The sequence below is a fragment of the Mastacembelus armatus genome, chromosome 21 (genome assembly GCF_900324485.2).
Source record: "Mastacembelus armatus chromosome 21, fMasArm1.2, whole genome shotgun sequence".
NCBI classification, from domain to species: domain Eukaryota; kingdom Metazoa; phylum Chordata; class Actinopteri; order Synbranchiformes; family Mastacembelidae; genus Mastacembelus; species Mastacembelus armatus.
Window position 1 is genome coordinate 4,345,823 of NC_046653.1, and position 24,571 is coordinate 4,370,393.

A 24,571-nucleotide genomic window follows, 5' to 3' on the forward strand; every position below is an offset into this window, starting at 1 on the left:
CACTGACTGTTTACTAGTTGCCAGTAACACTAATGACAGAGGTTCAGCTGACATTGGCCCAACTGATGGAGCTGCAGCCTCCATGTCTTCAAAAGACACAGCTGCAGCTGCCATCAGACCCACTAATGCTGATCATGACAAGACCAGATCTGATGGAGGTCAGCGTAGGACTATTTTTCAACGGACTTGCAAGTTCTTCCGTCGAGTGAAGAAGAGAGTAGTTTCTGTATTTTGGTGTCATAAGAACTAATCTGCCTTTGTTATTTGGACAGGAAGATTCTGGGTTCGAATCTCTAGGATCAGATCAGGTTATTAATACCACACATGGAAAACCAGTTTTCCTTTATGTTCAGTTTGAGCCGGTCGAGGCAGGTGGCCGCCCAAACTGAGCCTGGTTCTGCTGGAGGTTTCTTCTGTTAAAGGGAGTTTTTCCTCTCCACTGTCTCCAAGTGGTGCTTATAAGGGATTTGTTGGGTTTCTCTGTGAAGATGATTGAGATGATTGTAGTGTGTGTATTGCTATACAAATAAACTGAAGTGAATTGAATCAATGCTTAATGGTTGTGAATTGTTGATAGATAAGCCAAACTATTTCAAGATGTCACCTTGAACAGTGTCCAATGTGCCAGCCCACATTTGGTCATAAAAATATTCAATTTGAAATTTCTGATTCCTATTCAAAATGGTGAAGTTAATAAATGACAATAACATTTTTAGTTTTAAACAAGGCTTTGAAAAGTTCCTAATACATTTACATATATATTTATGTGTGATTGTGGGTGTGTAAAAAGACATAATGACCCAGTAAACATCTTTAAACTGCATTTTATTCTATGTTATCTTTTATCTGCTTGATTTGTCCTGGACTAATGAGGAAACAGGCCATACCTGGCCATGAAACATTTATTAGTTACCCAAAATTGGGGTACATGTATATAAATGGCTGTAATTGCTAAATGGTTAATGCCAAACTTTTGAATTAACCTTTTGAATTAAAGCTCAAAGTCGTCACTAATGTAATGTTTTATTTAAAATGCAGTGTGGCGGTGTACAGAAGCCAAATACCAAAAAAAAAAACTAGCTCTAGGCATCGTCTAGCATCTACTCGCACCCCGCAATGACGTGGCGATGCGCCACAGAAAATTTGCTATTTTATAGGTTTCATAAACGAACTCAAAAAAATGGCTCTTCAGCGCCCCCGACAAAAGTGAAAATACATTGCACCAATGGGAGGCCCACTGACATTTTTGTCATCGTACAGTCACCAGCTTTGGCAAGTGTCTTCTTCATATCAGGCCAAGCAAAAAAGCTTATTGTGCCGAGGTCGTGCGACCAACAGGAAGTCCACCAGTTGGGAGTTTATCTTGAATTATTGAGTTCGTTGATTTTGCTCAACTTGAACTTGAACGAATTCCTCCTTGGGCTTTTGACCGATTGAGCTCATTTTTGGTCAGCATCACCTAGACCCATGGGGCTGCAAAAGTTATCCAAATTTCATAATTATAACGATTTGAAAATTGCCATTCAAACCAAAACATTTACTTTGTCAGAATTGTACCAAATTTGGCACAGACATCCTTTAGGGCATGCCCATCAAAAAAAACCAATCGGACCCATGCCCTATTTTCAAGGCTGTTGCCTTGGCGATGACCAAATCTTGCCATTCATTTCCAACGGGAATTTTACAAAATGTCCAGTTTTTGCACACCTCGTACTTGAGCGAACTCGTCCTAGGGCTTTTGACCGAATGAGCTGATTCTTGCTCAGCATCATCTAGACATGTGGGGCAGCTAATGTTATCCAAATTTTTTTGCTAACTTTTATGGTTTTTGTTGCCGGACTCCGGATGTTGACCTATGTATTTGCCAACTTCAAATTGTGATAACTCACAAAAGCATGGTCAGATTTCAATCGGTCCAATTGATGAATTGTAGAGCCCACTGGCCTGAATTCATGTGACTTAAGAAAATCACTAGAGATGCAATAGCGCCCACTATGTACTTGAACTTACTTTGTCAGAACTGTACCAAATTTGGCACAAGCATCCTTCATGGCATCCTCATCAAAAAGCCAATTGAACCACACCCTAGAGATGCAATAGCACCCCCTATGTACTTGCATTTACTTTGTCAGAACTGTGCCAAATTTGGCACAAGCATCCTTCAGGGCATCCTCATCAAAAAGCCAATTGGACCACACCCTATAGATGCAATAGCGCCCCCTATGTATTTGCACTTACTTTGTCAGAACTGTACCAAATTTGGCACAGACCTCCGCGGGGGTCCACTCAAGGACGTGGTCTACTTGGGGGGGTGCGGTCTCCTCAGGAGCAATAGCGCTTGGGGAGGCGGTTCGCTGGGGGACGCGGTTAAACTTAAAGTTGCAATGGCTGCATGTAGGGACTTTGTCAGGGAAAACTAGAGAGTTGGCTGATATGATGGAGAGAAGAAAGGTGGATGTCTTGTGTGTTCAGGAGACCAGGTGGAAAGGTAGCAAGGCCTATAGATTAGGAGCAGGGTTCAAGCTGTTTTATCATGGTGTGGCTGGAAAGAGGAATGGAGTAGGAGTTATCCTGAAGGAGGATTTTCCGTCCCTGGAAATAGGTGATAGGGATCGTTAATGCCTTTGTCACCTCTCGTTTGGATTACTGTCTGTAACTCACTCCTCACTGGTCTACCTCTCAAATCACTTCACAAACTCCAACTTGTCCAGAATTCTGCTGCCCGAATTATCACCAAAACTCCATCCTCACATCATATCACCCCTGTCAACTTCACTGGCTCCCCGTGTCCTTCCGTATAAACTATAAAAACCTCCTTCTCATCTACACAGCCCTCCACTCTCTAGCCCCACCATACATCACTTATCTACTACATATCTATTCTCCGCCTCATACTCTCCGCTCCTCCAGTTCCACTCTCCTCTGCACCCCTACAGCGCGCCTAGCCACCATGGGCGCTAGATCCTTCGGCCACACTGCGCCCCGCCTTTGGAACGTTCGCCCTTATGGCATCCGGTCGTCTCCGGACTTATCAACTTTTAAATCTTCACTCAAAACTTATCTGTTCAGTATAGCGTTTTTGCACCTAACTCTCAAAAAGCAGCCTGTGATGTTCTACTACCCTCTGCTTGTTTCATATTATTGCTCTGTCCCGTGGGTTTCTGTTTCAATCTACTTTTACTGTACATCGTCCACTTCTTAGATACTCTACACCTTTGCCTTTACATTTTGGTCCTCTGTTTATATATTGCTGTTATTGTTGTTTTAATGCACTCTATGTATTTCATGCTGTATGCTCTATGCTTTCTTTTTTCTCTCTGTAAGGTGACCTTGAGACTTTGAAAGGCACCATGAAATAAAATTTTTATTATTATTATAGAGTGATGAGTCTGAAGCTGGAAGTTGAAGGTGTGATGTTGAATGTTGTCAGTGGTTATGCCCCACAGGTAGGATGTGAGTTAGAAGAGAAGGAGAAATTCTGGAGGGAGATTTATGAGGTGATTCAGGGTGTCCCTAGTGGTGAGAGAGTGGTGATTGGGGCAGACTTCAATGGACATGTTGGTGAGGGTAACAGAGGTGACGAGGAAGTGATGTGTATATTTGGTATACAGGACAGGAATGCAGAAAGACAGATGGTGGTAGACTTCTCAAAAAGGATGGAAATGGCTGTAGTGAACACTATTTTCCAGAAAAGGGAGGAGCATAGGGTGACATATAAGAGTGGAGGCAGGAGCACACAAGTTGATTACATTCAACATCTTGTGCAGACGTTTCAACCTGAAAGAGATCAGTGACTGCAAAGAAGTGGCTGGGGAGAGTGTAGCCAGACAGCATAGGATGGTGGTGTGTAGGATGACTCTGGTGGTGAGGAAGATGAAGAGGACAAGGGCAGAGCAGAGGACCAAGTGGTGGAAGTTGAAAAAGGAAGAGTGCTGTGTGGCTTTCAGGTAGGAGCTGAAACAGGCTCTGGGAGGTCAGGAGGTTCTTCCAGATGACTGGACAGCTACAGCTATAGTGACCAGGGAGACAGGTAGGAGGGTACTTGGTGTGTCATCTGGAAAGAGGAAAGCAGATAAGGAGACTTGGTGGTGGAATGAGGAAGTTCAGGAGTGTGTTAAGAGGAAAAGGTTAGCTAAGAAGAAGTGGGACACAGAGGACAGAAGAGAACAGACAGGAGTACAGAGAGTTGCAGCGTAAAGTGAAGGTAGAGGTGGCAAAGGCCAAACAAAGGGCATATGAGGATTTGTATGATAGGTTGGACACTAAGGAGGAAGAGGTGGATTTGTACAGGTTGGTGAGGCAGAGAGACAGAGATAGGAAGGATGTGCAGCAGGTCAGGGTGATTAAGGACAGGGATGGAAATGTGTTGACAGGTGCCACAAGTGTGATGGAAAGATGGAACACAGATGCAATATTTGCTTTGAGAATGCTGATGGAGAAGCACAGAGAAGGCCAGAAGGAGCTGTATTGTGTCTTTGTAGATTTGGAAAAAGCGTATGACAGGGTGCCGAGAGAGGAGCTGTGGTTTTGTATGAGGAAGTCTGGAGTGGCAGAGAAGTATGTTCGAGTGGTGCAGGACATGTATGAGAGCTGTAAGACAGTGGTGAGGTGTGTTGTAGGGGTGACAGAGGAGTTCAAGGTGGAGGTGGGACTGCACCAAGGATCGGCTTTGAGCCCCTTCTTGTTTGCTGTGGTGATGGACAGGCTGACAGATGAGGTTAGACAGGAATCTCCGTGGACCATGATGTTTGCAGATGACATTGTCATCTGTAGTGAGAGCAGGGAGCAGGTGGAGGAAAATCGAGAGAGGTGGAGGTTTGCTCTGGAAAGGAGAGGAATGAAGCTGAGCTCAGTAAAACAGAGTACATGTGTGTAAATGAGAGGGACTTAAGTAGAACGGTGAGGATACAGGGAGTAGAGGTGAAGAAGGTGGAGGATTTTAAGTACCTAGGGTCAACAGTCCAGAGCAACGGAGAATGTGGAAAAGAAGAGAAGAGACGTGTGCAAGCAGGTTGGAACGGGTGGAGGAAAGTGTCAGGTGTGATGTGTGACAAAAGAGTGTCAGCAAGAATGAAAGGAAAGGTGGACAAGACAGTGGTGAGACCAGCAATGTTGTCTGGTTTAGAGACAGTGGCACTGAGAAAAAGACAGGAGGCAGAGCTGGAGGTAGCAGAGCTGAAGATGTTGAGGTTCTCTCTGGGAGTGACGAGGATGGATAGGATCAGGAATGAGGACATCAGAGGGACAGTTCATGTTAGATGTTTTGGAGAAAAAGCCAGGGAAGCCAGATTGAGATGGTTTGGACATGTTCAGAGGAGGGACAGTGAATACATTGGTAAAAGGATGCTGAGGTTAGAGCTGCCAGGAAGGAGGCCTAGAGGAAGACCAAAGAGGAGGTTCTTGGATGTAGTGAAGGAGGACATGAGGATAGTTGGTGTGGGTGAGGAGGATACAGAGGATAGGGTTGAATGGAGGCAGATGATTCACTGTGGCCCCTAAAGTGACCCCTGAAGTTTTAAAGGTGTAGTAAATTCATAGGGATTTTAACTCACACTTATGATACAGAAGGTTTAATACTGAATTTTATGGTTTTGGTCAGTCATTTAATCCATGTGCACTATAACATAAATAGTTTTGGGCGAAGCAGTGCAGGCCCGTACGTTTTGCCCGCAATTTAGTCTGTCAGGCAGTGTTTATGTTAAGGCTGTCTATTAAGCTTCTCCAGTTTAAGTGGAGTTAAGTGGGCTAAGCCCGGGGTCCGGGCTAGTTTTTTGTATTGCGTTTTGTAGGCCGTGGAAAGGGGACACCCCTGACAGACCAGACTCGGGACAGTAAAGTCCACGCCTATCCAAGCGTCACTTTTCACAAGTTGCCACGAATGCACAGCGGAATGATGTGGAAGTCAGTGGGCTGCGTGCTGGTCCTCTTTGTTTCTTCGCAGTTCGGTTCGTGGTCTGTTTGGGCCGCAGCAGATGAGCTGGACGGCGAGGTCAAGATTGAGTTTTTGTTTAAGCCAGAGCAGTGCACTCAAAAGAGCAAAAAAGGGGATCTGCTGAACGTCCATTATGATGGGTTCCTGGCCAAAGATGGTTCCCAGTTCTACTGCAGGTTAGTGGGTTAGCTGCACTTTATAAGCTTTTAGTCGTTATCTTCACATTCCGACTTTAGTCTAAAGTTTAGGATTTGAAATTCTACGTGCAAATTTGACATGCATTTTATTACTGCATTATTATGTGGCTTCGTATTGTCTGGGTTGAATGATGACCAATCTCGCAGCTTTAACGTTGCATGTTATATCCTAAGGTTTTTTAGTATGTGTTATTAAACTACTTATTTAAGACACTTGGGCGCCCAAATATTTATGTGAGAGCTGATTCATTTAAAAGGCATTTATTATTATTTCTGTTTCAGTCGATCAGACAAAGCTGGGCACCCCCAGTGGCTTGTCCTGGGCGTTGGGCAAGTCATCAAGGGCCTTGATATCGGGATGATGGATATGTGTCCTGGAGAGAAACGAAAAATAACAGTTCCACCTGCCCTGGCATTTGGAGAGAAGGGCAAAGGCATGTACATGGAGCAGATAACTATTTCTGTTTACAGTGGGTACGGAAAGTATTCAGACCCCTTTAAATTTTTCACTCTTTGTGTCATTGCAGCCATTTGCCAAAATCAAAAAAGTTCATTTTATTTCTCATTAATGTACACTCAGCACCCCATCTTGACAGAAAAAAACAGAAATGTAGAAATTTTTGCAAATTTATTAAAAAAGAAAAACTGAAATATCACATGGTCATAAGTATTCAGACCCTGTGCTCAGTATTGAGTAGAAGCACCCTTTTGAGCTAGTACAGCCATGAGTCTTCTTGGGAATGATGCAACAAGTTTTTCACACCTGGATTTGGGGATCCTCTGCCATTCTTCCTTGCAGATCCTCTCCAGTTCTGTCAGGTTGGATGGTGAACGTTGGTGGACAGCCATTTTCAGGTCTCTCCAGAGATGCTCAATTGGGTTTAGGTCAGGGCTCTGGCTGGGCCAGTCAAGAACGGTCACAGAGTTGTTCTGAAGCCACTCCTTTGTTATTTTAGCTGTGTGCTTAGGGTCATTGTCCTGTTGAAAGGTGAACCTTCGGCCCAGTCTGAGGTCCTGAGCACTCTGGAAGAGGTTTTCTTCCAGGATATCTCTGTACTTGGCCGGATTCATCTTTCCTTCAATTGCAACCAGTCGTCCTGTCCCTGCAGCTGAAAAACACCCCCACAACATGATGCTCCCACCACCATGTTTCACTGTAGGGATTGTATTGGGCAGGTGATGAGCAGTGCCTGGTTTTCTCCACACATACCGCTTAGAATTAACGCCAAAAAGTTCAATCTTGGTCTCATCAGACCAGAGAATCTTATTTCTCATGGTCTGGGAGTCCTTCATGTGTTTTTTGGCAAACTCTATGCGGGCTTTCATGTGTCTTGCACTGAGGAGAGGCTTCCGTCAGGCCCCTCTGCCATAAAGACCCGACTGGTGGAGGGCTGCAGTGATAGTTGACTTTGTGGAACTTTCTCCCATCTCCCTACTGCATCTCTGGAGCTCAGCCACAGTGATCTTTGGGTTCTTCTTTACCTCTCTCACCAAGGCTCTTCTCCCACAATTGCTCAGTTTGGCTGGACGGCCAGGTCTAGGAAGAGTTCTGGTCGTCCCAAACCTTTTCCATTTGAGGATTATGGAAGCCACTGTGCTCTTAGGAACCTTGAGTGCTGCAGAAATTCTTTTGTAACCTTGGCCAGATCTGTGCCTTGCCACAATTCTGTCTCTGAGCTCCTTGGGCAGTTCCTTCGACCTCATGATTCTCATTTGCTCTGACATGCACTGTGAGCTGTAAGGTCTTATATAGACAGGTGTGTGCCTTTCCTAATCAAGTCCAATCAGTTTAATTAAACACAGCTGGACTCCAATGAAGGAGTAGAACCATCTCAAGGAGGATCAGAAGAAATGGACAGCATGTGAGTTAAATATGAGTGTCACTGCAAAGGGTCTGAATACTTATGACCATGTGATATTTCAGTTTTTCTTTTTTAATAAATTTGCAAAAATTTCTACATTTCTGTTTTTTTCTGTCAAGATGGGGTGCTGAGTGTACATTAATGAGAAATAAAATGAACTTTTTTGATTTTGGCAAATGGCTGCAATGACACAAAGAGTGAAAAATTTAAAGGGGTCTGAATACTTTCCGTACCCACTGTACATATATTCCCCAGGAGACAATTGCCAAATAGCGTTTGTTAGATCATGTTATTTTTACGGTTTTCATGAGCTACAACTGCAGTATAATTTATTTTGGGGGCTATAACCGAGAAGGTTTATCATATTGACCGCTTCACTGAATACCAATGGGAAGTCTAGTATTACAGAACGTTTAGCCAAGGGACTAACATGAGACAGATTTACAAGTGAATGGTCACACTGATACACCAGAGTCTAAAATGTCTGGTCAAGCTACAAAAACACTGGGCTCTACATTTCCCACAATGCAACTCATTGGGATTTTTTCAGCAAACAGTATGGGTCTTATAAACATCCACAAAAACTCCTCAACCCAAGCTAGAGGCACAGACTTTCTGTTAAAAATCTGTAGTAGCCCTGATGACATCACCTGAGTTATTTTCTCAGAGGAGAAAGGTCCTGTGGACCAGGAGAAGACATTATACAATACAACTGTTATTACAGGCTGAGGCTACTCTGCATAACTGAAATGAATATATGTTAAAACCTTTTAAAATGATTACCAACTCTATTGTGTAACGCTGTGGTGATGATAGAGCTACCTTCATGCTGTCTTATTTTCTTTTTACAGCACTTTAGTTGAAAGGGCAGTGTTTGCCTCTCGTCCCTGCTGTGGCATGTAAGCATGAGGTTTAAAGGTCACTACTTCATTTCGCTTTTTCTTGGATGCATTGGAGCACTTTCTGAAATGTAACATTTGACTAGTCTTTCACTTGTAACTGCTATTTCCTACTCATCTCTCCATGTTGATGTTCATTAATGCACTGTGGTGTGATTGTGCTGACTTGACATACTGGAGTAAATTGTATGCTGAGCAAGCATGCTTTTGTTGCCCGTGCACCAGTTTAGAACAAGTCAAACCCATCCAGGGTTTGAGCTGCTGAATGAAAAGTCATTAATGAACAGCTGCAGTACAGCCTTCATGTTTTTCCTGCTAAAAATTGCATTGATTGCATGTTCACCTAGTTCAGATAACTTAAATTCCTTTACATTTTGCAGACTTTTAACTCCTTAAACCAAATATTTTCAGTTTTCATTTATGTGGCTAAAAGCTGTTTTGTTATTCCAATAACATAACTGAACCACAAACCAGATTCACTTAGTGAAACATGTTTCCTATGAGGTGTAACCACCATTCTTCCTGAAATGTTGTCAAATTAGCTTCATAAGGTAGAGCATGTTAAAATTGGTTGTAACTACAGATGTAGCTAAAAGTGTTAGCTAGCCTTTCAAGTAGAAAACATAGTTTTCTCTAACATCCATTGATTATCAGTGCAGTCGATTTATATGTCACCACCTCTGAGGGGCACTAATCATTTTTTGTGGCCACTGTTTTATTCTGTTGCAAAGCATGTGGGACAAAAAAGATGATGTGTAAGGGTTTTTATCCATGTCTGTTAAGTAATTATAATTGCATGCAGTCTTTCACAGTTTTTTCTACTGCCTGAAATAGATCCTGTGCCACCCAATGCTACAGTGGTCTTTGAGGTTGAGGTCTACTCTGTGTCAAGGGGTCCACGCAGCATGGAAGCTTTCAGAAAGATTGACCTTGATAAAGACAAAAGCCTCACAAAGGCTGAGGTAATTATATATATATATATATATATATATATATATATATATATATTACATATATTACATTGCCAAAATGTAAATAGTAATGGTGTTTTCTAGACTGTTCATAGTATATCAAACGGATGCTAAAGAAATGGATGGCCTGCTATTGATACCAGAATCACCAGTGTGATATGTTGATAGAAGATTCCAGCAGAAGCTTGTTATGTAAGAAGTGTGTTGTTAAAATACAATGTACGTCTGTTATTCAATGTGTATGTGCTCCTTCAATTCCAGGTGAAACAATATTTGAAACTGGAGTTTGAAAAAGGAGGGAAGCCACGTGATGAGCCTTTCTATGAGAAGATTATGGCTGATATATTCACCAAGAGTGACCATGACAGAGATGGACTGATCAGTGTGAAAGAATATAATATTTATGAACATGATGAGCTCTAGTTTCAGGCAAAGTTGATTGTGGTCAGTTTTTAGCTTATGATCTGATCAGTTAGAGAAAATTGGTAAAGGGCAAATCCACTCAATAATGTTTTACACTGTTTATGATTGTCAGTCTGGGTTTTCAACTACATACCCTTGTGTTCATTCTAGGGTATTGAAGAACAGAGTGTCTCTGATAACTGTGTTAAGGTATTCAGAGTCTCCAAGATGACATTATAAACAAGCAAACTAACCTCTGTTTTTATACAAAGTATTAACCTATGCAAGAGAGAACGTCTGCAACACCTGTGAAAATGTTTACTTTTGTGTAAATATCACTAAATTGTATTATTTGAAATATTTTGATTCAATTTCCAGCATAGTGAACAAAGATCGCACAGTTCTGTGGAGGCAGTGGCTTTAAGACTGCAACATGACTGTCATGTGAGAACTAAGAACACAGTTTAAGGTGCCACAAAAATAAACAGCTCCAAATTTCACATCTCCCTGTGAATTTTCTATCTTCTAGTCTGCAATATTGTACCACTCTATAGAGACATTTTTCAATCACTAGTATTTTCTTATATAGAATATTAAAAATGAGCTAATGTAAAAATGAATGTGGTTTTGATATAATAGTACAATAAATGTAATGACATGTTAGAGTTTAAGATATGTTTTCAGGTTTTGGGACATCTATTTGTTATACTGTCAGCAATATAATAAATGCATACCATGTTACATGTGAAAAACTACAGTATGCTCCATCAAAACCATATGTCTCCTTGGTCACAACCATAGATTCATGAATGTTTTCCAATGAAGAAAAATATATGAGACTGTAGGCTATACTGTAGTAATTTCCCTCCACAGGTTTGATGTGCACATAGATAAACTCACCACTAGAGGGAAATGCGTGGCTTAAAGAGGGCATGGTAGCTTTGTTATAAAAAAGATCTGATCATGTAATCTCAGAGGTTTGGTAGCGTACTCCCCTTTTTACCGCACAGTCTTTGACTAGCAAGCAAATACCTGCCAGATTTTCTCTCATATCAAGTAGAAAGCACTTCTATTAATGGAGACAGAGCTGTGGTTAGAGTTTCCTTGTGATAAGAATACTAAAGAGTACAGGTAGGGCTTACATACAAAGGTACAGTAAAATGGGACAGCTTCTATGATGTTTAGAAACCTTAGCTTGTTGCTTTACTTCTCAAGGTGTCAAGTTACTGAACAATATAGCCATAATAAAGAAAGCTTATATAAGCTTATACTTAATTGCCAGGTTCTTGGAAACACCAAGCCAAGCTAACTATAACATAATAATACAATAGCCCAGTAAATAATCTTAGTGAATCACTCTGTACAGTAGATAATGTAGCACAGTTCAACAGCAGCACAAAGTACAGTCCATAAAACTCTCTTGCTAAAACAATTTAAATAAAAATTAACGTTATCATCTTCATCTAAGGAGGACTTGTTGCAAGACTGTGGCAGTTGACTGACTTTGTGAGGTGTAGCTAACAAACTGACCACTGTGTATATATATTGGTACATACACAGTATATACTTTAAACTGTGAAAATCCAGGAGACAAAACCAACAATCTGTTAGTTGGCGATCTTCATCCTGACTGATGGTACCCTGATCGCTGCTGCCCTCACCTCTGCTGTAATGTCAACACCCAGCGGTGCCCTGGAAAGCAACATATGTGTCAGCCAGTGTTTGTTTATCAGCAATACAGATAAATCCACCCGCAGATGTTCTATAGAAAATGCTCTTCAGTGTTGACTTACTTTGGTTCATAGCAGACATCCACATGTGGAGGCAATATCCCTTTCCCTTCTCGTAGGCGTTCAACACCATTCCTGTTTTTTAAAAAAAAAGTTTTATCTGATGAGTCACAGTTCCTCATAAAATCAGACCATAAATGCTTATTCACTGCTAAGCTTCTTACTGATCATCTTGACAATATACACACCATGCAATCATCACTCCATTGTCAGTGCAGAACTTGGCTGGTGGACAGAGCAGGCATAGACCCGTTGTCTCAGCGATAATGTTCAAAGCCTTCCGGATATAGTGGTTGCTTGCAACTCCTCCAGACAGCACCTAGAAAAAAAAAAGGTACTGATGAAATTTGCAATTCAAATTCACCATGTGCTTTGATTTTAAGGATAAGGCTGGTCTTATTCTGAATTTTACTTATTCTAAAGAATTCTGAGGAAAGACCAAAACTGACAATTCAATAAGGTTGTCCTTCCCTCCTGTCTGTGACACTCAGTTCTTGTGCTCTTTCTGAGGACATAAATTTCTATTATCCATATTATGGTCAAATTACTTTAAAGCATATCAGTGTGGAATATAGTTTAACTTTTTCTATCATTATTTATTTTTATTGGTTATAGAGATAATACCTATGTTTACTTTGCTATTATATCTGTGAATTTTCCTTTTTTGGGACTAGTAAAGGTTCATCTTATATTTATTTTCATTTATTAAATAAAAGACATAAGAAGTAACACTCACTAAGGTGGGACTGCTTGATGGCAGCAGGCCATTTGCTTTACAGAATAAGATGGCACGATGTGTGCGCTTTGCAAGATGAGTGGCAACAGTGTGCTGTGTAGCAGCTGCAATGTCATTCACGCATGGCAACAGTGTACCCTCTTCAATACCTGGAGGGGGATGAAAGAAAGGTTAGCCAAAGTTTACAGCACATACAGCAGTACAATTTTACTGAGTAACTTTATCAAGAACTAAAAATACACATAAACCTGTCAAGCTTGTTGCATGCTGTAGTAACAGCATTCATTCAAAGGGTTACCGTTAATTGTAAATTAGTGGTTATTATGGGGGTCATTCAGGAGACTTTGTGTGTCCTTATACCTTCCTCTGCCTCTTGCTTCATTATCGTCATTGTAACCTGATTCCGTAGCCCAGCAAAAGAAAAGCAACAGTCATGGGTTTGTCCCATTGGCGTCCTGAAAGAGAACTTCAATCTGTCACCATCCTTTGCCAGAAGTTCTATAGCTTGTCCTCCACTCAGTGTGAAGCACTGCGGATGTTTTATGAGGGACAAACGTCTCGCAACCTGTGAATTCACACAAAAACATTTGTGTTTATGTTCACAAATGGAGCACCATGACCAGCAACAACAGCCTAGTGTTAGTTTCAGGGTCCCACTTTATCAAGCATATCGCCTGGAGCTTCATCCAAAGTGTAACCAAGAAGCAGAAAGTCATCAATTCCTCGGGCCACGGCAAGAAGTGAATGACCACCGGAAATGAGCAGGACCAGAAAGGGAAAGGCAATGGGATGAAGCATCCTGACGGTGAGGGCGTGGGCTTCCATATGGTGGATAGGGATGAATGGTTTGTTGTACTGCCTCACAAACCTCTGACTAAACTCAAGACCAACACCCAAGCTAAGGGCCAAGCCTGGCTTCACCGTAGTGGCCACAGCATTGAGTTGGCTTGGCTCCACGCCACTTCTCTCCAAAGCCTGCTGAACAACACGCTCTATGTTTTCTCTGTGGAGATGTTGTGCCACTGTGGGGATGATACCTCCAGCCCTGCAGTGTTTGAAAGGCAAAGATATGTGTCAAAATAAATCCCCCAAAAGTGACCTTGATAGGTGATTAACGCTCTGCCCACCTTAGATGCACTTCTTTCTGTGAATGTAGAGACTCTCCCAGTATTGCACCTTTCCCATCCAACACAGCAGCTCCAGTGTCATCACAGCTTGTCTCAATGCCCAAAATCAGCCTGGAGCAAAAGCCTTTTGCAGGTGAAGGGGTGCACCAACATGTGTGTCTACACTGCTGCAGCCTCCGTAGAAAATGTGCTTTGAAAGGGAACATGCTCATGAACCACTTGGATTTAAATACACCTAACAGAATAAGAGAAGACCAACACATATCAATAACAACATTTCAATAGGCTTTAAAGAAACAATAGAAAAACTACGACGCTCACAGTTGTCATTGTTTCCTGTGGCACCGCCAGGTTGGGTCACATTTAAAAAATTCCGTGCAAGTTTACATTCAGTATAGATAGCAAGGCAAGATGTTAAGAAATGTACTAACAAAGAATATTTGGCAGAAACGACACACTATATCTGTCAGACTTGCACCTTCAACCCAATCATTTGAAAACACTTCTCGAAAACAAGACATCGGTCCAAAGGTTTGATGCTTTGTTTTAGGGAGCATTTTAGTGTGTTGCACACGAGAGTTAGCATGGTGTTGAACACGAAGCCCTGTGTTTGACCAAACGATATATTTCTCAAAGCATTGCTCTCGAAAAAGGTAAACTAGAAGTTTGAGTAAAATAATGTAGTTTTATGTTTGTGTATTTTCAGGCGCCGTGGCGCTCTTTCCCGCCTTCCTACCTTCAGGGGCACCAGAAACGTCGCGGTACTTCAGACAAAAACATTAACTCGGGGGCAAAGTGTATTCTTGGCTACGCTGACAGTTAGTAGTGTCATTTAAAGACAACATATTTGATATGACTGAAGTCGCACGGAAGTAAGGTTATCTGCATCATCAGCCAAAAAAAAAAAAAACAACAAAAGGCCACCTAAAAATGTCTACAGTAACAAAGCAGTATGTAAGCTGAGTGTCAGTGCGGATCAGTCACAGTATGGTTGTAGTGGATTGGACTGGGTCTATAAACGGGTCGAGGAAGCTAAAAGCTTATGGGGGACGCAGACATATTGTTAGCTCTCTAATAAGATAACTTGTACTTGACTTTTGATGCTTTAGTGTGATTTTCATTTGTAGTGTTTGTAGAAGCGGCTATCAGACATGGTTGTGGTACACTTCATTCTGTTATCCACCACCAGCGAGGTTATCCCGCATTAGCACTTTTGATTTGGGTTTTAACAAGTATGTTATCATGTTGATTTTCTAAAGGAGTCATGGAAAAGCCAGCTTGTATATTGGAGGAGCTGAAGCAGTTTGTCGTACACGATGCACTGCCAACAGTGTATTACATCCCAGATTTCATATCAGAAGATGAGGAATCCTACCTTCTGCAGCAGGTCTATAGGTCTCCAAAAACTAAATGGACCCAGCTTTCAGGCCGCAGACTTCAGAACTGGGGAGGATTACCACATCCTAAAGGCATGGTGGCAGAGAAGATCCCTGACTGGCTTCAGACGTACTGTGAGAAAGTTTCCTCTCTAGGTGCGTTCAATGGGCAAACAGCCAACCATGTGTTGGTGAATGAGTACAAACAAGGAGAAGGGATAATGCCTCATGAAGATGGCCCTCTGTACCACCCTACTGTCACCACCATTAGCTTGGGCTCTCACACCCTCCTTGACTTCTACGCACCTGTCAGCTGCCTGGAGGGCGATGCCCCGCAGACGGAGGAGAACCGCTACCTGTTCTCCCTGCTGGTGAAGCCGCGCAGTCTTCTGATCCTGCAGGATGAAATGTACCAGCAACTCCTTCATGGCATCCAGGCGCGTGCCCAGGACACTCTGACAGACAAAGTGGCGAACCTGTCTGCTGCTGGGGGCGAGCCAGGAAAGACACTGATACGGGACACCAGAGTGTCACTGACCATACGACATGTGCCCAAAGTCATAAAGGCAAAGCTTATACTTGGAAGAAAATGAAAAAGACTGCATGATACTATGCTACTTTTCCCATTTAAGCACTTTTATGAATTATCTTTCATGTCTTTAATGGATCACTTCTAGTTTTGTTAAACATCTGTGGGTGGTCAAGTGATGTCATTGTACATCTGGAACTGTAGTAGCTCTTCCTCTTTGCATTTGTGACACACCAAAATGTTTTGTTTATCCATTTGGTAAATGAGTCTCGTCAAACTGATGCTCAAATTTTATTGAGATATTTGTTTCGGCACTGTATGTACAGCACTACATACATAAAATATACATGGAATTATAATTAGTTGTGCTTGGCATATGCATAAAAGAGCTCCACCAATCAGAATGGCCATGATCCTATCAGCTGAGGTTAGCTTTGCACAGATATAATAGTATTGACATGTTTGAGGGCCAGCTGTGTTTAAGGTAATTTAAGAACAGTGTCAAAGTTTGTCCACCAGAGTGCTGACAAATTAATGTTTATACTGTAAAAGGCATTAGTTAACACACAGTCACTATAAGTCTGTGTTGAATTTAAGGGCACTCCACCAGCTTTACACATATAATTGAGTTTGCTTGCCACAAAAACCTAACAAACCTATCAAAGCAATTGTCTGTCTTTAGTGGCTCAGGACAGAGCTTTGTCAAGAAAGTAAGTTAAAGAAGATGCATTTTGGGAAATCTGCTAGATCTGGTATTTTTTGGAGCTCAACTTATGCTGACGTGATTCTTTTTGTGCAGATCTCTTGCTTATGAATCTATCACCCTTCTGAAACTGCTGGAGTTACCCTTTAATGGTTACTCACCAAAACTCAATTCGAAATACAATATTTCAAACATATTAGATTTTTTTTTCTTTTACTACCCACATCAATACCAATGTATGCCCTGACCTGTTAGCATCACTTTGACTCTACTATAAAAGTCTCTTATGCACACTCAAAGTTTGTGTCACTCTGTTTGTTTTGCATTGTTTCTGTCCATCTGGTCCATTTTCAAGTCTCAATTCTTTTATCTGACACAGACGCAAAACAGTATTTTTTTATGGTACAGGTTAAGAAAAACATATTTCTTTCCATTCAAAGACCCCCCGCACCAAACTGGAAAATGCATCAAACAGCAGTAGCCCATTAACTATGTAACATTTTAAACAGAGTGAGGAAGTATTACAAATTCACAGTTGTCTCTGGAGTCATAGCTGGCTTGTTCATGTCAACAAATGCTCGATCAGGCTTAATTTGGTGACACTTGCAAATGCACTAACTATGTTTTGCTTTGGTGTGAAATCATCCTTCACAGGCACACGGCAAAAACAATGGAGCCACAGAGGAAACGCTGGAAGGGGTCACCATGCGACACTGACTCCTGGATTGCTTATCCTGTGCTATCAGATGAGCAGTCGCAAGACGTTGAGCTGATAGAGGCGTTTGCTGCTCCCATTCTCAACAAAAAAGAGACCTCCCGACTAGTCCGAGAGCTGAACGGCCTTTACCCGTTGAACGAACTTCCTCATCTCAAAAGGGTGCGGGCCTGCAAGAAGGAGGGGAGCCCACACCCTCTGGAAGTGCTTGTGTGCCTCACTAGTGATTCACCGGACGTAAAAGTGGCCAGCATCAACACTCTGTTGCCTTCAGACAGAGTCAGATGTGATGGGTTGGGTGAGCCGTTTGTGGTTAAGGTTCCTGCGCGTCTGCCTCTGACCCGACCTCAGTTTGAGCTGGCGAGCAAACACTGGCCCACCTCCTTTCATGAGGACAAGCACGTGACGGTCGCCCTGAGAGGGGAGCTCTTCAATCCAGCTCAGAAAGCTGCAATGCAAATGTACATGATGGCTGCTTTAAATGCCGCCAAAGCTGGAAAGGACATGGGGATGGAGGCAGTTGGGGCTGTAATAGTGAACCCAGTTATGGAGAGAATCATTGCAGTGGGCCACGACTGCCGAGGTGAACATCCCCTCCATCACGCAGTCATGGTCTGTATTGACCTCGTGGCTCAGAGCCAAGGTGGGGGATGTTATTCTTTTGACAGATACCCTGCATGCCAAATTCTTTCACCAGCCTCAGATACCCCTCACTGTAAGCCTGACACAGAGGCGAGCTCCCAACCATACATATGCACTGGCTATGACCTTTATGTGACCCGAGAGCCTTGTGTTATGTGTGCCATGGCGCTGGTCCACTCACGGGTCAGCCGTGTATTCTATGGGATGGCTTCTGCAGATGGGGCTTTAGGGACCAAGTTCAAAATCCACTCCCAGAGAGATCTGAACCATCGCTTTGAGGTTTACAGAGGGATCCTGAGCAAGCACTGTGATGATCTAAACATAGCTTAAAGTACTAAAATCCCCCAAAGTAGTAAAGTGTCTTAAAGTAACTATGGACTTATGTCTCTCAGTTGAGCAGTCAAATAGCTACTTGCCATATACCAACAGCATAACACAAATGATGATCTCTGACACATTATTAAATTCCACCCATAAATTCTGGACAAGACACACCTAGTAACTAAAACCAGTGCAGGTGACCACCTCCTGAATAGAGATAGCAGGCTCAATTTGAGGCAACAGCAGACACTGTTGGCAGCCAGAGGTTTACTCATGCTCCTGAAGCTGGGTCACATATTGCTAATAGTGAGAGCTGTCACCGAGGCAAACAGGCTGCTTTGTGGAGTCTATATGAAATATAGTTTATCATCACTTTTTTGTTTAACACATAATTCCATTCATAGGTCCATGATTCATAAGTCATGGTACTGGTGACTTCATTATTAATCCAAAATGTAGAACATACAAAAATCAGAAAGTATTCAACCTATGTGAGTGGTACTGTAGCTTCTGATTTATTTATAGTTTTTGTCAGACTAGTTGCACATACACTGATAACAGTAATGTTAAGCTCAGAACTGTAGGTGAAAAGTTATGGCCCTAACCTTTTTAATACACGTGCCACGAGTGTTACAGCTGCAGATTTTTTTTTAAAAATAGGTGCTGTTTTTTTATATATTTTTTATGCAAATTCACTGTCCATTAGCTTGAAAAGAATGCCAGGCTTGTATTCAGATAATACTGTATACAAATTAGGTCATACTTCACATCAATGTGCAGAAAGTTGCTGAAGTTATTCGTGTGTAATTTGTTGTAATCCTCCACCATTTCATGTATTTTTACAGTGCACTGAAACACCCAGATTGGGTGGGTTGGTACCTTCACTTATAAGACTGGAGTTGTCTGTGTTACTACTCTCTGCAGAGCATTCTACAGTTCACAAAACAGGTTCATCTGTAAAATTCATAATCTGAGAATTTTAAAATCATCTTTCTGACAAGTACTGAGAAGTGTCATTTCATTCTAAACATACTATTTCCACCAGCAATTATGCTATGCACAAGAAAGGGAAATGCAGCATTTGGAGGGCACAAATATTTTAATAAGATTAAAAACAAATATCAAGAATTATGAGCTATGGTCAAATAGAGCAGAACTAGCTGCTTTGATATAAAGTCATAATATGAAGAGAGCAGCTACATAAGTGTAATTTTCCTCACAAAGACACTTAGACCTCTCTCAGTAAACACGTAACATGAGGATTTGTTTCATGTCTACATACGTGACTTTTTTTTAAAACATACACAATGTAATATTCACAAAAAACTGTACAGTGAAAAAACAGCCACATTTTGACTGAGTTGCAAATAAGAAATGATCTGCATAACAAGAAAATCATGCAAATAAAGAGTGATTCCATCGTTCATTCAGTATAAACATGTCTTTCAACTATTGTAAAGTGAGAATGTACCAATAAATGGCAAGCCACAGACTCCTACCCTCAGAAGAGTAAACATTTGGGACTTCCCTGTGACTAGAAACAGAAATACTCACAATTTCTGTCACCATGTGTATTGAGGACCAAAAAAAAACAAAACAACAAACAAAAAAAAAAAAACCAAAATCCACCATAAACCTTACAGATGCCTGGGCCAGCCCAGGCCTATGCAGACCAAAATACATCATTAAATATTCACATTAGTTAGTAGTGCATATGGCATCCTGTCATCTACAAACCTACTCCTGTTTTTTAAACATTTCTTATACCTGCTATATCTAAACGACAACAGTGAAAATTACACAAACTGAACAATTTAGCGCACACGTTGGCGGTACAGACTACACAGGAATTAACTTCTGCTGCTATGAGGCATAAAATTTACAATTATTTAATACTTGTTGATGCCAAGAATTCTTACTCCATGTAGTTGTGGAAGCTTGGGAATCAGGACGCTCAGAAGTGAGGCAGTGTTTATGACGAAGTGGGTTGTATCATACTTTGTGTAGAAACTTGCCAGGAAGTATCTGTAGAACAGAAGAGGTGGGTTAATTCACAAATGAGCTGTATAACACAAAAGGTGTGCACATGTTTCTCTTCAGGGATTCTATACACATGCCTATCCTAAAACATTTAATGTTGTAGCCATGATCAACAGTTTCAGAGTTGAGCATTGAAATATTTTATGGGTACTAAGTAAGAAAAGTTTGATGAAAATATAAAAAGTTATTTTCCTATATCAATGTTAAAAATTTCAATTAGTGTAAAGTAAAGGGGATATTTAATACATACAGAATGATTGGGGAGATGGTGAAGAACTTTCTGGATGAAGTGAATTGCACACCGTAGTCAAGCTGTTCCCAGTGTGTAAGAAGCCTGGCTTTTCCTTGGTCAGGGGTCTCGAAAGGTGTGCCTTTCACCGCATGCATAAAGACATACATACCCTGTAGAGATATAAACCTAGTCAACAGTACAGCAAGGAGAAGACCATAGCAGATCTTTGTGTTTGCATCTTGTTTTTCATCACCAGAATTTAATAAAAGGTCACTTATTAATTTTGCAGTCACTGTAAAATATCAATTATATGAAAGTGGAAAAAAATTGATTCATTTGGTTCAGGTATTTTGTCTGTTTCTTCGTTCCTCTTATCTGACAGATACACATAAGCCTTTAATAAATTCATCAGTCTAAGAAAAAAAAAGAAAAAAGTTGACTGAGATTATATGTTAAATGGAAACCTGCATTACAGAGGAAAAAGCAATGTAACTAAAGTGCTGTACTCAGCAGACTGCTGTTGTATTTTGTGGAAAACAATAGGCTATAGTTGACCTTAATTGCTGCTGTTAATAGCCTTCCGTATTGGCTGTGATTCACAATCCCTGTAAAGTGCTTTGTGCTAGCACTATTCAATGTCTTACACATCAACTTTGTTCCTTTACTTGTGGCCAGCCATATAACAATAAAGGGTCAGATTTAGCTACAGACCTTATGTGGAGTAAAGAAATTATCATAATAGTTCACACATCAACAACCTATCATAAAGAGAACATATCTTAAGCACTGCCAAATCAAAAGATATCAGGCTGTTTCACTGAACATGAACGCAAGGCTGAGTTGGAATCTACACTTAAAAATGTTATCTAAAACACCCTTAAATCAAAATTGTTAATTGTTTTGGAGAGTAATCTGACAATAATCTGACTGCTCTAATTTGCTGATATTGGTCTAGAGAGGAACAGTGACACAGTAAGAGTGTAACTTACAAAGTTGTGTATAACATTAGTTAGGGTCCACACCACTGGCACGCTGAAGAAGGGTATGCTCAAAAGCACAATGTGAAGTATTCCAACACCAAGTGCATAGGTCAGCCAGATCCCTCGACTGTTCATCACCCGAGTGTTTGGATTCACCTCACTGTGTGCCACACCCACATTCATTCTGTTCTATGGACAGAAAAAAAAAAACCCCAAAACAATAACCCTACAAAATAAATTTTGTGTAACATTTATAGTTATCTTTTCTTCTTTCTAATTTACAGTAAACAATTACTTTTATGATATTACTAAAAAGTCACTTTTCTGCATTGAATACTCATCAGGTGAGGTCAAGAATCTTTCTCTCTCCATCCATTATCTATACTGCTAAGTCCAGCTACACCCTGGCCAGATCGATCGTCTCGTACAGGGCTGACAGACACAAACACTCACACTCATATTCACATCTTACAAGAGTGCTAATCAAAACGCCTCCCTCTTCAAGTATCTATTTTTCTTTAATGTGGAGATTAAACTGGTGGTAGTTTGTCCATGGTTTTCCTGACTATATTAATAATCGTTACTGGACTTGAAAGGGTTTTAAATGTCAGGTTGATATTTGTTGTAATATCTGCTGATGTGACTCTGTTACCAATGTTAATTTTGTTAAGAAAGACAATGATGAAAAATGTTCATTAACACCCTTTTTTCAATGACCAGGACTTGACGCTGACGAGCTAAAACTAATACATGATGACAAAAAACTATGACTAAATGTTTGTTTGCCCTTTGCTGGAGAGACAGGACTAGAACACTGTTTGCCAGATATCAGACATTTAAAACAAGCTACATGGTCAGTTTACACTTAAACAGTGTGTCTGTCATCGGACTGGATCATGGACACGTGCAGATGGCATCTCAAGAAGTTCACAGTACAGTTAACAGTGGAGCTGCAAGCAGAGGAGACCTGAATTGTCAGTTGCCAGTTACCTGGCTTCTACACCTGTGGGATTTGGTAGGAAAAAACTGCTTTTTACTAAATTAATGAGTAATAGTTGAACAAAAACATAATGACTTTTCGTCAACTAAAATTAGACTAAATTTATAAAGGATGAAAATTACATACATAAAACGTAATGACATGAAATGAAATGTGACTAAGACGACTAAGTGTTTTCATCTGAAGACTAAGACTAACTCTAAAATAGCTGCCAAAATTAACACTGATTCACACATGATTTCATAGTTCAATGTGTAACATTCGGAAAGGTCTATTAGCAGAAATGGAATATAGTATTCATAAATATGCTGTCCTTAGCGTTGCTTTTTCTTAATCTCAGGTTGAGCCTTTTACCTTTTTCTACATGGAGAGCAGGTCTCCTTTCATGGAGGCAGCCTACTCCAGGTACTCTGGTTTCCTCCCACAGTCCAAAAACATGTATGTCAGGTTGATTGGTGACTCTAAATTGCCCATAGGACTCATTTTGTGAGTGTGTGAGGTTGTTTGTCTCTATGTGGCCCTGTGATGGACTGGTGACCTGTCCAGGGTGGACCCCTGCCTTTCACCCAAAGAGAGCTGGGATAGGCTCCAACAGATCCCTGTGACCCTGGTTAGGAATAAGTAGGTATAGATAATGGATGGATACTATACCATTCCTTGTGCCTGGAATCAGGGGATGGAGTGGGGGGGGGGGTGCTCAGAAGGTTGTATTCTGCAACTTGTGCCAAATTTAACACCGACTGACACAAGCTCTGAATTCTACAATACTGTAACACAGAAAATATCATTTACATTGACTACAGTATGTCTTCAACCTTTACTGTAAATCTTCACCATCTACAATTTTCAGTATTTACATGAAGTATCAAATGATATTACCAGAGTACCACTGTAACACTTTGTCCTAGCTGCAAGGGCAGACAGTGCGTGTCCGAATGTGACAAAAACACCTCGTGTAATCTTCTTGAACTTTGCCTTCTGGCTTTTTGCTGTCAGGTTGGAAGGAAACCTAAGCCTAATTTACAGACATTAAAGGCAAAGCTGACTTAATCAACAAGGCCTGACGCGTGCCACGTTTAAGATGAAAGTTTTGTATTTTAGCAGTAAAATGACGTTTTGTAAAAAATATGTAACTGTTGTGTAATGGTGTGAATGAGGGGATGCGTTATAATAGGAAGTGGTTACGCACAATTATATTATTCTGCAGCAAAACATGCTACTAATTTCTGTGGGTAGTCAAAGTTCATACATGATGGAACAGATAACACATGATCTGATATAACATACCTGGCAAGAAGCCCATAGATCCTGCTGGAGGAATGACTATTGGACAGTCAGACATGATTTGACTTCACGTTAAGTTAGTGCTCAGACCTTTGCCAGTGGTTCTGTGTATTTGCTGATTAATTTTCGTGGTTCAACAAACTGCGGTATTGTTAAAATTTACTATGTAAACAAACACAAGAAAGCAAACTGATTACACATCTCAGCGACTTAATGTAAACCAATGCTATCTATCCTACAGTGCCTAACATGCCTTGCAAAGTAGGCATGTAAACATGAAACGGCCCCAGACATGTTTTCGTTTCCAGCACATAGCCCGATCCAATCCACCACTGTTCGTAAACCAAGTTGGTCAGCACCAAATAGTAAATACGATATGTTAGGAAACGCTAACCTACATGGTTAAACGTGCAAAACAAAACACCCACGAACCCAGCGTCGTAAACTTACAGGTAGTAGCGAGCAGTGAAGGTATTTCTTCAAAGTGCTATGGAGAGAGCCGGGTTATCTCTCTTGTTGTGTGCACTTCTCAGCGCAGACAGCACGTCGGAGACTGTCCGAGCGGAAGTAGACGCGTTTTCAAGGCGTTCAGCGCTAGGTATAAAATGCCTAACTTAACCTGTCGGACTTAGAACCGCTCCCACGAGTTCTTTGAAGCAGGTGGTGACGTTGATGTTTAGATGACATGTCTTTACATTTACTACCAATGAGATGCCACCTGACTTGGGTTTGGTATACTAATCCTAAAGAAAGCCGGGTGTCTGAACAGCCTGACAGTCGTAAGTCAGGGTAGAATTTGCCCAAATTTTCTTTGTGACCCCGCCCCCCGTCGC

General features: G+C 41.2%; 5 protein-coding genes across 6 annotated transcripts; 3 read left to right on the forward strand and 2 right to left on the reverse strand.

Moving 5' to 3' along the window:
- The first annotated feature begins 5,687 nt into the window (after positions 1-5,687).
- On the forward strand, positions 5,688-10,763 carry fkbp7 (FKBP prolyl isomerase 7). The gene is made up of 4 exons (XM_026295810.1): positions 5,688-6,108; positions 6,412-6,563; positions 9,725-9,852; positions 10,123-10,763. Exons 1-4 carry the CDS (start codon positions 5,879-5,881, stop codon positions 10,282-10,284), a joined length of 672 nt encoding a protein of 223 aa, XP_026151595.1. The 5' UTR covers positions 5,688-5,878; the 3' UTR covers positions 10,285-10,763.
- Positions 10,764-10,915: 152 nt separating this feature from the next.
- Positions 10,916-14,267, reverse strand: osgepl1 (O-sialoglycoprotein endopeptidase-like 1). Its single transcript, XM_026295809.1, has 8 exons — positions 14,238-14,267; positions 13,917-14,151; positions 13,447-13,834; positions 13,150-13,354; positions 12,790-12,938; positions 12,242-12,372; positions 12,057-12,128; positions 10,916-11,955 (listed from the first exon to the last, which is right to left on the reverse strand). The coding sequence occupies exons 2-8, from the start codon at positions 14,126-14,128 to the stop codon at positions 11,871-11,873; spliced, it is 1,242 nt and encodes a 413-aa protein (XP_026151594.1). The 5' UTR covers positions 14,129-14,151; positions 14,238-14,267; the 3' UTR covers positions 10,916-11,870.
- A 215-nt stretch (positions 14,268-14,482) lies between these two features.
- adat3 (adenosine deaminase tRNA specific 3) lies at positions 14,483-19,820 on the forward strand. 2 transcript variants are annotated; one of them, XM_026295476.1, is made up of 2 exons: positions 14,483-14,569; positions 17,179-19,820. In XM_026295476.1, exon 2 carries the CDS (start codon positions 17,195-17,197, stop codon positions 18,209-18,211), a length of 1,017 nt encoding a protein of 338 aa, XP_026151261.1. In that variant the 5' UTR covers positions 14,483-14,569; positions 17,179-17,194; the 3' UTR covers positions 18,212-19,820. The 2 variants fall into 2 exon arrangements, with proteins under 2 accessions (XP_026151261.1, XP_026151262.1); XM_026295477.1 differs by lacking the exon at positions 14,483-14,569 and adding an exon at positions 16,173-16,676.
- Positions 14,488-16,047, forward strand: alkbh6 (alkB homolog 6). The gene is made up of 2 exons (XM_026295478.1): positions 14,488-14,569; positions 15,176-16,047. Exon 2 carries the CDS (start codon positions 15,181-15,183, stop codon positions 15,883-15,885), a length of 705 nt encoding a protein of 234 aa, XP_026151263.1. The 5' UTR covers positions 14,488-14,569; positions 15,176-15,180; the 3' UTR covers positions 15,886-16,047.
- A 1-nt stretch (position 19,821) lies between the features above and the next one.
- ormdl1 (ORMDL sphingolipid biosynthesis regulator 1) lies at positions 19,822-24,342 on the reverse strand. Its single transcript, XM_026295480.2, has 4 exons — positions 24,189-24,342; positions 21,464-21,643; positions 20,493-20,644; positions 19,822-20,227 (listed from the first exon to the last, which is right to left on the reverse strand). The coding sequence occupies exons 2-4, from the start codon at positions 21,635-21,637 to the stop codon at positions 20,092-20,094; spliced, it is 462 nt and encodes a 153-aa protein (XP_026151265.1). The 5' UTR covers positions 21,638-21,643; positions 24,189-24,342; the 3' UTR covers positions 19,822-20,091.
- Positions 24,343-24,571: the final 229 nt, after the last annotated feature.